The sequence below is a fragment of the Talpa europaea genome (assembly GCF_964194135.1).
Source record: "Talpa europaea genome assembly, chromosome: 3".
NCBI lineage: Eukaryota > Metazoa > Chordata > Mammalia > Eulipotyphla > Talpidae > Talpa > Talpa europaea.
In genome coordinates, this window is record NC_140069.1 from 117,710,390 (window position 1) to 117,724,781 (window position 14,392).

Here is a 14,392-nt window from a genome sequence, read left to right on the forward strand (position 1 = left end):
AAAATTGGTAAGTTAGCATTTTTCTCTCTCCAAAATATAAAACCAAAAAATAAACTATACCTTTGTCACCTATTAGTTTTTGTTCAATGAGTCAGACATTTTAAATAGAAGTTCTCCATGCCACTCCTACAAAATGACATTCAATAGACTTCCACTATTCTGGTATATATAATATTAAATTTCAAGGTGGTATTGAGGTCTATTAAGATTGGGCTCCCTGGTAGCTAAGGGGTTAAAGTCTCAGTGCTATCGATCTACCTCCAGTCACCACTGAATAATGAGTTTGATTCCTTGACCAGCAAGCTAACCCAAATGGTGAGACAGACCTCTTCTACCTTGCCTGTTGCTCTCCGAAGCAGTATATTTCAGCAAATCCACCTGTTCTGCTCCCCACTTTGTCTCTGGTGAATCCTCTCATCCCCCTGTACCTTGGCCTAAACCTCAGTTCTTGTATGCATAAATAAAAATAAACCTTAAAAAAAAATTATCTTTTAATTTAATTCCCAAAACAACCTTCATATTCCCTTACAGTATTAATTCAGATCATGTTTGTATTTTTCCATCAAGAATCCTTAAGTCTGCCCAAAAAGTAGGTATAATTTTTTGTTTTGTTTTTCCCATTCTACAAAATTGCCTAATTAAAAGATCAATTTAACTTGATGTCATGGAACTAGGTGTCATAAAAGTAAAATTTCCAGGGCCTCCCTGGTGGCGCAGCGGTTGAGCGCTGGGTTGCGAAGCTGCCCGCGGCCTCTGCGGCGCCGGTTCGATCCCCGGCTGCTCCCCGGCCAAAGGAGGAGGGTCCCACATGGCGCGCAGACCTCTCCTGCCGCCCGCTGCTCCCCTCAGCAGTGTACTTCGGTCCTTCTGCCTGCTCTGCTCCCCGCTCTGGCTCTGGTGAATTCTCTCACGCTCCCGCTCTTCTGACTGTACCCAGTGCTTGCATAAATAAATTTAAAAAAATAAATAAATAAATCTTTAAAAAAAAAAAAAGTAAAATTTCCATAAAATGGGTTAAAAATATAAGATAAGGGTGTGAGGTATAAGAGGGAGGGAGGGGGGAACACAGAGGATTGGGGTGATGGTTCACGGGTGCATTGGTGAATGAAACTATTGGGACTACACCTGAGAGGGTGGGGGGGAAACAAATATTGTTTAAAAATGAATAATGATGCAAAAAATTTTAAAAATTTAAAAAAAGATATACATGATGAAAAATGATTGGCAACATCACATCATTCTTTATTTACCTGTTACACTTTCTCCACTCAGCAACCTGAACTATCAAAGAGCATTCTATATTGCAAACGTTAAGCCAGTTCAATTGTGGCAAATTATAACATGGGTTCTTACAAATAATTTTTCCCCTCTTTTAAAGAAAACAAAAGAGGACTTCTTCATCCTTCTTAAGAAATAATACATAGGGGTCTCCCTTGTGGCGCAAGGAGTTTATAAGCACAGCATTGTGAAGCTATCCACAGCATCTGGGATTCCTGGCCGGCCAGGGAGCAACCCACATGGTGCAGCAGACCTCTCCTGTCTCGCCCACTGCTCCCCTCAGCAGTTTATTTCAGTAGTTCCTCCTGTTCTGCTCCCCACTCTCCCTGGTGAATCTTCTCACCCCCCACACCTCTGGCCTGAACCCCAGTTCTTGTATGCATAAATAAATATTTTAAAGAAAAAAAAGAAATAATACAGAGGAATACTAACCATATTTAAATTACAAATAGCTTTAAGACTATTTAAACAACTCTTCAAACAACTTAAAAAAAAAAATAGCCAAACACTTTAAGTTTAGGTGACTAGTGAAAGAAAGGACTGAATAATGTGATGGTAATGCTACATGATACTACAAGCTATTAAATTCCTGGATAGGATAGAGTGTTACTAGGCCATTAATTTTTTTTTTAACTTCAGATTCTTGTTTTTCAAGTTCTTCTGAACACATTAAAAAGATAAATGATTTGACTTTTCATCGCTGAATGTCTTTAAAAAGGTAATTTCTGGTTTTAATGTATGTACATTAATGAAACAAAATCCATGGTTGCAAAAATGTTAGCTGAACCACAAACTACATTTATTACCCATTAAGTTAGCATGTTACAAATGCCAAATATATTTCTAGGCACCCTCCCCAAAAGAATAACTAACAGAAAGAAAGCAAATGCTGGTAAAGCTATCTTAAGTTGTCATAAGCACAGTGGCTGATTTCTAAACTTTTAAAATCATGACCATATGCATCTTCCCTTTCCATCAAATTTAACCACAGGAGGTTGGTTGGCTGATAATAATAACAGTAAGTGTAACCATCAAAATAGTTTAGAATCTTTCCTTATAAGAATGTACTTTATTGCTAACTTCTTTCTGAATAATTATTCATCCATCATGCTCAGTCCTCAATTTATCAATAGACAACTCATGCTAGTCAAAAAAACTAGCATAATTATTGCTGTCACACCATTAAGAATGTTCTTGCAAATAACAAAACTCTGCATTACATCTGGCACCGGTACCATTCACTCTTTACACCACTACCCTCCTCTTCCCATCACCACCATTTTACTGGCAGAACATTCACAAGACTGAAGATTGTTTTCCATCTCAGCAAACAGAATGCTTTAAACCGGATGGCTAGCCACAAACCCAAAGTTAGGAGCTACATAAAAATAAACACAAATGTTCCTTAATTTTGCTATTTTTAATGTCTGAAGAGAGTAGTAACATTTCCCTATTTGCACTGACCCAAATTATGGTCAGGAGCCTTTCACCTAATTAATACTAATAAATCGATTTAATGTCATCATTTTACCATTAGATGATGTCCTCCATACATTAGTGTACTTTAATTAAGTCCATCTTACCATGGTAGGTTCTTCACCTTGGATTTTCACTGTTTTCCCTATCTCGTTTCTTAAATACCAAATTATTTTTCCATAATAGTTTTCTAAATATTAAATCTCTGAACAAAAAAACTAACCCTGAAAGCCAGTCGTGAAAAAAATATAAATTAATACAGCTCAAATGCAAAATATCAGTAAGTACAAACCATTAGTTAACCAAGAGAAAGCTAAGAATCAACTACATGTCCAAGGTCAATTTAAAACATTATATAGTATACACAATTTCAATAAACGTAAGTGAACACAATATTTACATATAAAATAAGCAACAATAACCTCATTTCCCAATTGAGATAAAAATATCTCAATTTTATTTATTAAGTTAAATAATCATTTTAAAGCAGTATTTCCTTTACAAGTATAATTATTCGATCGGCAGATAAAATAATGACTTTAAAAATACTTCTGAGTCATTTTGTCCTTACCTGCAGGCATGAACCATTACTGCATGCAGTGACTGTTCCATTTCCTAGCACAGACTTGAAGAAGCATCATATCTCTTTCTCAAAATGTGACTAATCTGTGGGTTTGCAATTCCTAAGCTATTTACAAATGGCACTCCCATTCCACATAAGAAAATATTCATTACAACTGAAAGTCAAGTATTTTTAACCTAGATCATACAAATAATGTTGGTAAATTGTGTAGCAACAACCTCAAAATATATGAAGACAAAATCTATTAATAGTATTTCCTTAAATAAAACAAGAATTTTTATTTCTCAGCTAAGTAAATTATTTTTGAAAGCCTTCAACAGCTATCACACATGAACCAGCGGTTTGCTGTGTTATGGTGTGCATGCTGCAGTTGATTAGGCTTCACTATTTTTTTTTAATCAATTACCCTTTCCAAAAGCAGAACAGCTTGCCCAAATACACATCGTCAATACAGCACAATGACCAGCATGCAGTTTAAAACATTATGTAGCAAACTTGACAAGAAAAATATACATATCCTGTGTTTCTTTTTTGTTTTTTGTTTTTTTTAAGCAATGCTACACCATTAATTGTTCATGCAAGAGATGTAGCTGTACCTTTCTGAAGAGGACGACTTCTCAGAGTTAACTGACATCAGCAGCTCAATCTTCTGCTTGATTTCTGGAAAAATCAGAAAATATTCACAACCAAGATTGCCTGCCTTTGCTGTCAAGCCTTAAATCAAGAAATTTTTCTTCTCTAATCCCTTTTGTTCAAAATGAGGCCACAAGATTCGCAGCACTTCTGTTAGGACTAGGATTCAATGGTGCTATAAAGGGAAAAAGCTCCAGAGGCATCAGGCCTTGCTAAACTATGCACATGACTGTTTATGAAAGCAGGAAGTACCATTTCTTTTAAGCAGAGGGGTGTTTTCTTTTCTTAAGGTAGAACCACCATGGCCCTACAAGAAGATTTTAAGTGCAGCAAATTAAAATGCAACCAAGAAATGCTAACATCTGGATTCAATTTTACTAGACAATTTGAAAAGCCCGAGTAATCAAGTTATGGGCTGTAATGAAGCAATCTACAACCTTTGTCTGCTTCTATTTCACCAGCCCTGAAAATATGGCTCAGTGAATCATTTTTGTCACTGAAGAACGAAATATTAAACTAGAACCCCAATTTGTAGATTAAAATATTTCTGACCTTAGTTATGATTTCTTGGTTGTCTTTAATTAAAGATACATTCATTGTCTAGTCCCTAACTCCTTTTGTAAAAGATTTCTAATTTACACCTTAATTTTCCCCTCCTCCTTCGCAGTACAGGATAAGTGAACAGCAACACCCAGTTACCGAGCAGATAATACACTTGTCCTTTTAGGAAAGGACTGACAATGCCATCTACAACAGAAATGTAAGCATGTATTTGATTTAATTAGGAGATAATTGCTGATGCTGGTTTAGCGGGTAGAGGAGATAACAACAAGACTGAAAGGGAAGGAGACTGGAAATAAAAGGTAGCGAGAAAAGAGAAAAAAAAATACAGGTAGCGAGAAAAGAGAAAAAAATACATCTAACACACATCCTTTAAAACGTTAACTAATCTAAAGCACATAATCTCAAATGGGTAAAACTAATATGGTCCTATTACCCACACTATATATATCACACATAAAACTGTTTTCCTATTTATAAATGTGTTTTTCTATTCATCACATAAAGTTCGCAAAATGAAACACAGTGCACTGAAATGCTACAGGCAGCCTCAGGATTTCAAACTAGACCTCTATAGTTTTTGGGACTTCTCTTAAGGAAAAATTCTTATTTTTTAATAATCTAGATTATAGAAATCAAAGGAACAGAAGATGTAAAAAAAATGAGTTGCATAACATATTGTGGATGTCTACAGGAATAGCCTCACAATGTTGTTAAAATAAAGATTTTTCCAGATTGTTTAAGCTTACAACTTCATCCAATGAGCATTATAAAACTTGCATGAATATCTGATGAGAACACAATCTACACAGGCTGTAGCCAAATTGCCAAATCACTGGAAAGTGCACACAGCTGAGGGGTTAAATTGGGATGATAACAATGAAACTTACCTTGAAGATTCTTATGTGCATTACAGAGCCCAGCACCTGGTGCCACACAGTAAATGCTCAGTAATGCCCCTCCCTTTGGTTTAAAAAGACCTGGTTATTCAAGAGCTCAGGCTCTGCCATCATGCAGCCTTGGATTTGAAAGGAAGCTCCTCCATCATTTTTAATAGCCATTATAACTTGGAGAAGTTACTTAAATTCTGTGAGCCTCTATCTCCTCTCCTATAAAGTGGGGATAGTAATTCCACTGCTAAGAGCTCTTATGAGGATTTAATAAAATAATCCATGAAAGTTATGCAGTATAATGTATGGCACATAGTAAGCCCTCTTCTCCGTGTCTCTAAGTAGTGTCTACCAAAGTAACTGTTAGGGAAAAATGATGTCCTGAGCTAATCCCATACAGGCTTTGTGGACTCTGCTCCCAGTCCAGACTAAAGCCATCAAGACATTGGGAAAGACAAATCCCATCACCACCAAAGGGAAGGTGGCTAGGAGCTGAGGGTGGAGTTAAGCAGCCAGGTTGGGGATAAAAACCAAACACGTGGGCCTTGGGGGTCCCGCTATCGCTCGCCTCCTGGCTTCACAGCTCCTGGCTCGCGGCCAGCTCTCAGAGTGCCATTTTGGGATTCCTGATCGGTGGATAGGGTAGGACTCATTTAAAACTTTGTCTCCCACTTTTCTCCCTGAGCTGTACATTTCCTCATTTCCCCTTCCCTTGTAAATAAACCTTTTATTAACCTTTTGCATGTGCCTGCAGTAGAGCATTGATAAGTCCTTTTAAGCGCGCGGGTGAGGACCCACAGTCAGACACCCCATTTTGTATCGGGGTTGCTCTACAACATAACGATCCTAAATCAGTGTATGTTGAGTGAGTTAATGAGGAATACTAGATTTGTCCTATTTTAAGTAGCTAATCTGTTATAGGACAGGGAGAGGGGCAGCCCAAACCCCGCAAACCTGCCTATTCTACATGGGTTCTGCCATCCGCCGCATCAACACAAAACATAGGAGACTTTAATGGGAAGGAACTTTAATAAAACTAGGAAACAATACAGGTAAGGCAAAGAGTCTAGTTTCTAAATGAAGCACCCAAAGTTACCCGTCCCCTCGTGGGTAAAACTCCATCCATATGGGATCGGCCCAGAACAAGGCCCCAAAGCCTGCTACAAGTCTAAAGCATCTTCCAGTGGGGACCCACAGAAAAGGGTCACAAACAACCGGACAAACCCGGCAGGAAAAGAGCAAAATCAACATCAAGATAAAAGCTGCCATTGTCACCTCCCCACGGGTCTCACCCACATCTGTGTCACCCAGTCCACGACCAAAAGACAAGCACAGTTTCTTCACGTGTCTCTAGGCTCCATGCGCCTCCTCCAGGTCTCCTGGCTCCATCCTGCTTCCTTCCTCAGTCTCTTCTGCTGCTTCTTCTCTTCCTGCTCAGCTCCACCCTCCCTTGGGTGGGGCAGGGAACCTCCCCCTTTCCTGGGGACCACCCTGTTGCAATTCCACAACTAAAATCTGTCTCACTCTTACTACCAGTCTCAATATCCACCTTTTTAATGGCTGTTGTGTTAAAATACGTGGATTTTGATTTTTCTCTCAGCCTCCCTTTCTATAAAATTATTCTCAGTGTATCAACTAACCATTTTTAAAATGAGGCTACACTTGAATCTTCCTTCATCATAGTAATGTTTCATTTCAGAAGACAAAAAGTTCACATTTTGTTTCATTTATATAAAATCTATGCACATAAACTGAAAGACACCAAGATTAAACTAAACAGCTATAATGAAGTTTATCCCAATCCCATAAATATTAAAATGAAAAGTTCAACTTTAAACCTTCTCCAGCTGGTGATTTTGAGAACGCCAAGCCAAAACAGCTTTAAATAGTAAATGAAAAACTTCCCAACACCATTTCCACATTTTCTTCAAACCTGAAGGACTGAAAAGTTCAGAAATGTTCACAAATACTATGTTAATACTGTATCCTCTGAGGGCCACGTTTTCCATCTATCCTTTTATCTATTTCTCCTTGCTGTAAACATACGTAAAAATGTTCTGGGGCAGACCCACCCATGACCTAGCAGACAAAAAGAGCGAAGCCATCTACACAGACTTAAATTCCATGAAACAGCTATGCAAAATCGGCTGCCTGCAGGTAAAAGCCAGTCTTGTCAACCTCTAACCAAATAGCCAGATAAGAAGGTTTAAACAAAAGGCAGGCTACCCAGCCTTTGTATCTCCACAATGCATTCTTTATGAAGTAAAAGATTAAACCTCAGCATCTCCTTCCTCTCTAAAAGATAACATCAACCTATCTTTAGGTCAAAAAAACTTAAAACCAGAAGCCCCCATTGTCAAGATTAAACACATTCTTAATGTCAATAAACTCACTGTTCCTACCTATATAAATTTAAATGTGTGACTAAACAGTTCTCAGAGTAAAATCTGTAAGAATCACTTCCATTGGCTAATAAGTTGTCTTACTATCATTGAAATTTTTTTAAGGTTTTTTTAATTTATTTTTTTATTTTATTTATTTGTTTGTTTTGTTTTTATACATGCACTGGGTACAGTCAGAAGCACGGGAGGGTGAGAGAATTCACCAGAGCCAGAGCGGGGAGCAGAGTAGGCAGAAGTACAGAAGCACACTGCTGAGGGGAGCAGCGGGTGGCAGGAGAGGTCTGCGCGCCATGTGGGACCCTCCTCCAGTGGCCGGGGAATGCAACCCAGCGCTCAACCCAACCGCTGCGCCACCGGGGAGGCCCACTATCATTGAAATTTTTATTCCAGTTAACATTATCAAGAGCATACATAAGCGATTACTACCCACATTGATTAATTATTCCATGCCACTGAGATATATTCCACTACAACGCGTGCCATAATCCTTGGCCAGGTTTGATGTCCACATCCATACAACTTCCAAAAACCCATAGTATCTTGCAATTCTTATCATCTGAGTTATGTATGACTACACTAACGATGCTCTCTATACAGACTGCAAATACTTCCCTGAAATTGGTTGTTTTCAATTTTATTCACAGTAGCCAGGAAACTATTTCCAATGTTTCTGCTAATAAGTCCACTTAATACTCTTCCTTTATAATTTATGACCTTCTGGGCCTCCCTGGTGGCGCAGGTGGTTGAACTCAGTGCGGTGAAGCTGTCCACAGGCCTCTCCTATCTCGCCCACTGCTTCCCTCAGCAGTGTATTTCAGTCCTTCTGCCTATTCTGTTCCCCGCTGTCTCTAGTGAATCCTCTCACCCTCCCCCACATCTAGACTGTATCCCAGTTCTTGTGTAAATAAAATAAATCTTTAAAATAAATAATGACCTTCCTTTTAAATTGACTTTTCCCTACATCAATTTTTTGTAAGATCATCCTATTTTCCTCCAATACACTTCATAATTTTATTTTGCATGCAAATCTAGGACCCTTTTATAACTTTTTACCTATGAATATAGAGAGATTCAGTTTATTCTTATAGGTCACATCTTAAAACCTTGTAACTCACCTCCAAAATTCTAAATTCCTCTCCACCATCCCTTGCTTCTTACAAAACAGCAGTCTTACAACCTTATATTTATTAACCAACCATCCACCGTCTCCATTTATACATACAGGCAAACAAGTACAAAAGACCCTATTTTCTCTTTTCATCAAAAATTTTTAAAATGGGGCCTCCCTCGTGGCGCAAGGGTTAAGATGCAACCTGTGAGGCTATCCGAAGCCACCGCAGCACGAGCTCGAGAGTTCTATTCTCGGCCAGACAGGGAGCAGCCCACATGGTTCAGCAGACCTCTCCTGGCTCGCCTGCTGCTCCCCTCAGCAGTGTACTTCAATCATTTTGCCTGTTCTGTTCTCCGCTCTGTCTCTGGTGAATCCTCTCACCACCCCTCCATACCTCTGGCCTGTACCCCAGCTCTTGTATGCATAAATAAATCTTTTTTTAAAAAAAATTTAAATGGGCAACTGATACCTATGTAGTTTGACTAAGCATATTTAAAATTATGATTATGTTTTTTAATCTGTACTGTTCTTAATTGTTTTTAATTTCTAAATAACATTACGAGGACATAAATTTTTTATGTGTGCACTTTTGGATTTTAATGCTTTTATGTTTTTAATGATTCTCCTCCTAACTCTGGGTTCTTTGCTGGATCATCTTCTTTCATCCAAACCTTAAAAAAATGTTGGTGATACTTAGATGAACCAATACTACTGATTCTACATTCTTGACATCCGCAAACATAAAGACACTGGTTATAATCAGATCTTAAGTTCTAGAGCCATATTCTCAGCTGCAACCTGGGCACTTTGACCACTTCAGACATGTCCATTTAGAGAGTCCCTAGATGACTTGAATGCATTTTCCAAAATTAAACTCACTAATAATTTCTCAATCTAATGTCTCCTTTTACTATCTTTATCCCAATGAAAAGTAGCATCACTGCCCCTCCAAAGCAGGAGATTATTGTTTGAGCTCTACAGCTAAACTTCCAAGAACACCAACCAGCCTACTCTCCCTGGACACATTTGGACATTCTCCTTTCTCATTCAACAAATATTGGTCTCTGCTCCATGAGACTCCCATACCACCAAAAGTCTTCTTCGGCTTCCTCTCCCTGGAATGCCATTGTTTACTTGGTTTGCCTTGCACACCCTGCTCAAGTCAATGTTCTAATCTCAGCCCAAACGTTACTTCTCCATGGTATCGAAAAAATAAAGTTCTCCTCTGTCCTGCTATATCTCACATACACTTGCAGTAAAGAGTTACTAAAATACAGGCCTCCCCGGTGGCACAGCAGTTGAGTGCTGGCCTGCAAAGTTGCCTGCAGCCTCTGCAGCGCTGGTTCGATCCCCAGCCACCAGTGAGGGTTCCACATGGTGCGCAGATCTTTCCTGCCACCCGCTGCTCCCCTCATCAGTGTACTTCATCAGTCTGCCTGTTCTGCTCCCCGCTCTGGCTCTGGTGAATTCTCCTCCCGCGCTTCTGACTATACCCAGTGCTTGTATAAATAAATGAATCTTTAAAAAAAAAAAACTTACTAAAATATGTTCTATCCACCAGTGGTTTGATTCCATCAGAAACCAAAACTTCCCGAAGAACAGACACCTTAATTTTCACTTCAATTCACGTTTGTATGCTGACACTTTCACGGTCTTCTTAGCTTCATCTAGTTTAGTAAGTGTCACCATCAATGCCCTCTAGTAGCTGTGAAATGTAATAAAACTATCCCTGAAAACTGTCTACAGTTATCTCACCACAGCAAAGTATCATTAACAGTTAATCCAGGCTCTAAATAGAACAAAGATGAGCTTATCCTGACTCTCCTGGGAAGACAAAAGTGACACAAGTTCTTAGAAAATTGAGCTATTATACCCAGGGTGTGATCCCAGGCTCTGTTCAGCATGCGGTCAAGTTTTAAACTTTCTGATTTACTTACACTGACAAAATATTATTTGCATGTTCTTCTGCCACAATATGTGAATTTTTAAAATTCACAGAATAATATACCCCAGAAAGGGAAGCATTTTATAATCCTAATTTTTAAGGATTTTGTAGCAGAATTCAATAAATCAGGTATTAACACACAACTGAAAACTACTTTAAAAAGAGGTGTAAAAATTGTACACTGCAAATTACAAAATATTGTTGAAAAAATTAAAGACCTAAATAACAACATCCTATGTTCAATGATTGGAAGACTTACTACTATTAGGATGGTAATACTTGCTCCCAGACTGATCTACAAATTCAAACAACCCCTATGAAAATTCCAAGTGACATTTTTGCAAAAAAAAAAAGGGGGGGGGCAAGCTAATCCTAAAACTAATATAGAAATGCAGGGCTGCCCCAGTGGCGCAGCGGTTGCAAAGCTGCAGCGCCGGTTAGATCCCCAGCTGCTTCCCACGCCACAGGAGGAGGATCCCACATGGCGCGCAGACCTCTCCTGCTACCCACTGCTCTCCTCAGCAGTGTACTTCGGTCCTTCTGCCTGTTCTGTTCTCGCTCTGTCTCTGGTGAATTCTCTCACCCTCCCGTGCTTCTGACTGTACCCAGATAAATAAATAAATAAATCTTTAAAAAAAAAAAAAAACTAATATAGAAATGCAAGGGAACCTGAATAGCCAAAACAACAGTGGAAAAAAAGAACAAACTGGAAAACTCACATATCTCAATTAAAAAATTTAATACAAAAACAGTGATCAAGACAGGGTGAACTGGCATAAGGATAAACATATTTATCAATGGAATGAATGGAACTGAGAATCCAGAAATAAATCCTCACATCACAGTCATGTGACTATTTTTTAAACATCTTTTTTATACAGCATTTGTCGTTTCTGTCAAACCCTGAGCCCACCAGCTTATCCCAGACTGCCTGGGGAGGAACATGGAAAGGTACAGGGCAGATGACACATGGGATAAAGAACTATGGGAGGTGGAGATGGCTCCTCTCATCCAGCAAGAGCCCCATGCCTCTGAGAAGGCAAAGCCCAGAATGGCACAGAAGAGCTGCTGCTGCTTCAGAGAAGGGTTCTGGGCAGAGATAGAAAAAAATAGGCCTAGGACCTGAGGGAGGTAGAATGGTGTATATGTGCAAGTAAGTTTCTTTTTAGGATGATAAGAATGTTCCATGAGATAATGGTGACAAGTCTCAACATCATAAATGTGGTAAAGATCACTGAATTGTACATTGCAAAACGATTTAAATGATGGCTTATGTGAATTTTACCTCAATTAAAAAGTAAAAAGGATTCCAGAGCCAGTATGTGCTTGAACCAGAACCAGAATGAGAACTCCGGTTGTCTAACTCTAAAGCCAAGCTCCCTGGCTGTACTATACAGCCTACAAGGAAGAAATGATCATGTGTCTGGGGAAACTAAATGGTCAAAGAAGGCATTGATATTTGATCACTAGGGTTAGTAGAACTTCCCAGTGAAGGAAAATAGCACTCCAAGCATAAAGATGGCACAAGTTAAGCTACAGAACCATATCATATGGACCATCCTAGCTGTTTCTGTGACTGAGAGGAGTTTAGTAGGTACTCGTAAGAAATGAGGCCAAGTATATGTCAGGGGCCTATTCATAAAGCGTCTTACAACGACACACACAGAAGTCCAGTTTTACTTACAAAAATTACCAACAATCAAAACTAAAGAGATTTAACAAGTGAGGAAGATGTAAATTTTTTAAATCTTACATCATGCTGGGGAGAAAATACTAAATTTCATGGAGCTATTTATAAGTTTTGTCGATTCACCACAATTAATTTTGTGTCCGTACACCTATACAGTATCCCTCAAGAACTTGGCCAATTGTCATTTCTCTCATTTGTAAATCCTAAAACTCTCACCTCAAGCATCAGTCATCCCTTATTCCTATAAAAATCTCTAACAGCAGCAAGCAATAGTAAAGGCCAGTCCCAAGGCTTTGTTGCTTTACAAAATATCATGAAGCATCACAACCACTTTAGCAAACCAAAAAGGCTATTTTATCCTTGTCTTGTTTTCAGTGAAATTTCCTTTCAATCACATGAACAGGAAATGTGAACTAGCTTTCCATTCTAAAACATAAGAATCAGCTTTTCCTGTAGTTAGGACTGAGTGGTTGCTGTAGAAATGGGCACATATAGGGAACACAGTAAGGTGGTCCTGGCCCAACGCTTCTCCGGACAGCAAGTGGTTACAATGAAGGATGCTGTCGGTGGCACCTCAGAACATCCCAACAGCCACGCTCTGGTGGCTGGAACTATTCACCATCCTGCAAAGTAACAGCTGTGATGGGCTGGAAGAAAATGACCAAAAGTCAAGTCCTTTGTTAAAGTTTGTAACTACAATTACCTCTGGCCCACAGGTACTGTGTGGATAGTCCCTTGGACAAAACTGGTCCTCAAGAAGGATGTCCTCGGAGATCCTGCTCTAAAATTTAGCAAGGCTGGATGAGAGGCCAAGGTCAAGTTGGAGGAGAGATACAATACCAACAAGAAAAAATTTTTCTCTTGCATGTTATTTTTTTTTTGATGTTATATTTCAGATTTCAGTCATTAACCACACACACACACACACACACACACACACACATCAATGTTTAGGAACTTAAATTTATCAGGGATACACATGCAAAAAATCTTATCGTTCTTAAAGTGAAATTGAATCAATATTCTAGAGTACAAGTTCTTCATTTTTATAATTAGAACAATATTTTAAGCATGGAAAATGCCTAAAAATTAATATATTAGGTTTAATATTTGTACTTTTAATAAATAACAACAGCTAACATTTCACACAATTACAATGTGTCAGGTACTTTTCTATTTGCATTATTCTTTTAATACTTCTATGTCCCTATAAGATAAAGGTTAGGTAACTTGCCACAGTTTAGAGTTAGGGTGTTAGAGGGGGAAACGGGCACCGTGTCACCTATGCAGAGGACCTAGGCCCTCAATCACTCTTCCATACAGATCTCTGATTTAGAACTTTCTCAAGTTTTTTCATTAAAAAGTATTCAAATAACCATTTACATTCATAATATTTAAAAAAGCTATGACATAATACCTCAAGTTAAAAAATCTTGCTGTCCCTTTCCCCCTGAAAATCTCTTTCACCCTCTCTGTCAGTTTTAAAACATTAGGCATTTACATTGTTCTATATATACCTGGAGGAATAAAAATCATTAATTTGCATGAAAAGTCTAAAGAAAAGGAAATTTTGTTTTGTTTTGCTACATTTAACTACAATTTTATGAAGTTGGCTTCTAGTCTGGTATTAGGTAACTGGACATTCTAAAAAAATCTCAAAATGGATCCCTTATACCTAATTTTCCTCCTCATTCCAAGGGTCATTTGTAATGATTCACAAAGTCACTCTCTTTCAGGGCAGCAATGCCTAAAAAGTGCTAAGTGTAATACTGAAGCATGGTGTTGAAAATCACACGTTTTACACTTGGCCTGACCTCCCCACC

General features: G+C 38.6%; 1 protein-coding gene across 9 annotated transcripts in view; it reads right to left on the minus strand.

Annotated features, from left to right (window-relative positions):
• SRPK2 (SRSF protein kinase 2) overlaps positions 1-14,392 on the minus strand; it is a gene marked incomplete at both ends in the record, with an annotated part of 198,698 nt that overhangs the window by 122,725 nt on the left and 61,581 nt on the right. For 4 of the 9 annotated variants that reach the window (XM_084230858.1, XM_084230857.1, XM_084230856.1 and 1 more), the window contains one exon: positions 3,934-3,971. The exons of 2 other annotated variants lie outside the window; for them this stretch is intronic. In XM_084230858.1, coding sequence (XP_084086984.1) covers positions 3,934-3,971 — 38 coding nt within the window. Of the gene's footprint in view, positions 1-3,933; positions 3,998-14,392 lie in introns of those variants that run through there. 3 more of the 9 variants (XM_084230859.1, XM_084230855.1, XM_084230853.1) reach the window with 1 other exon arrangement.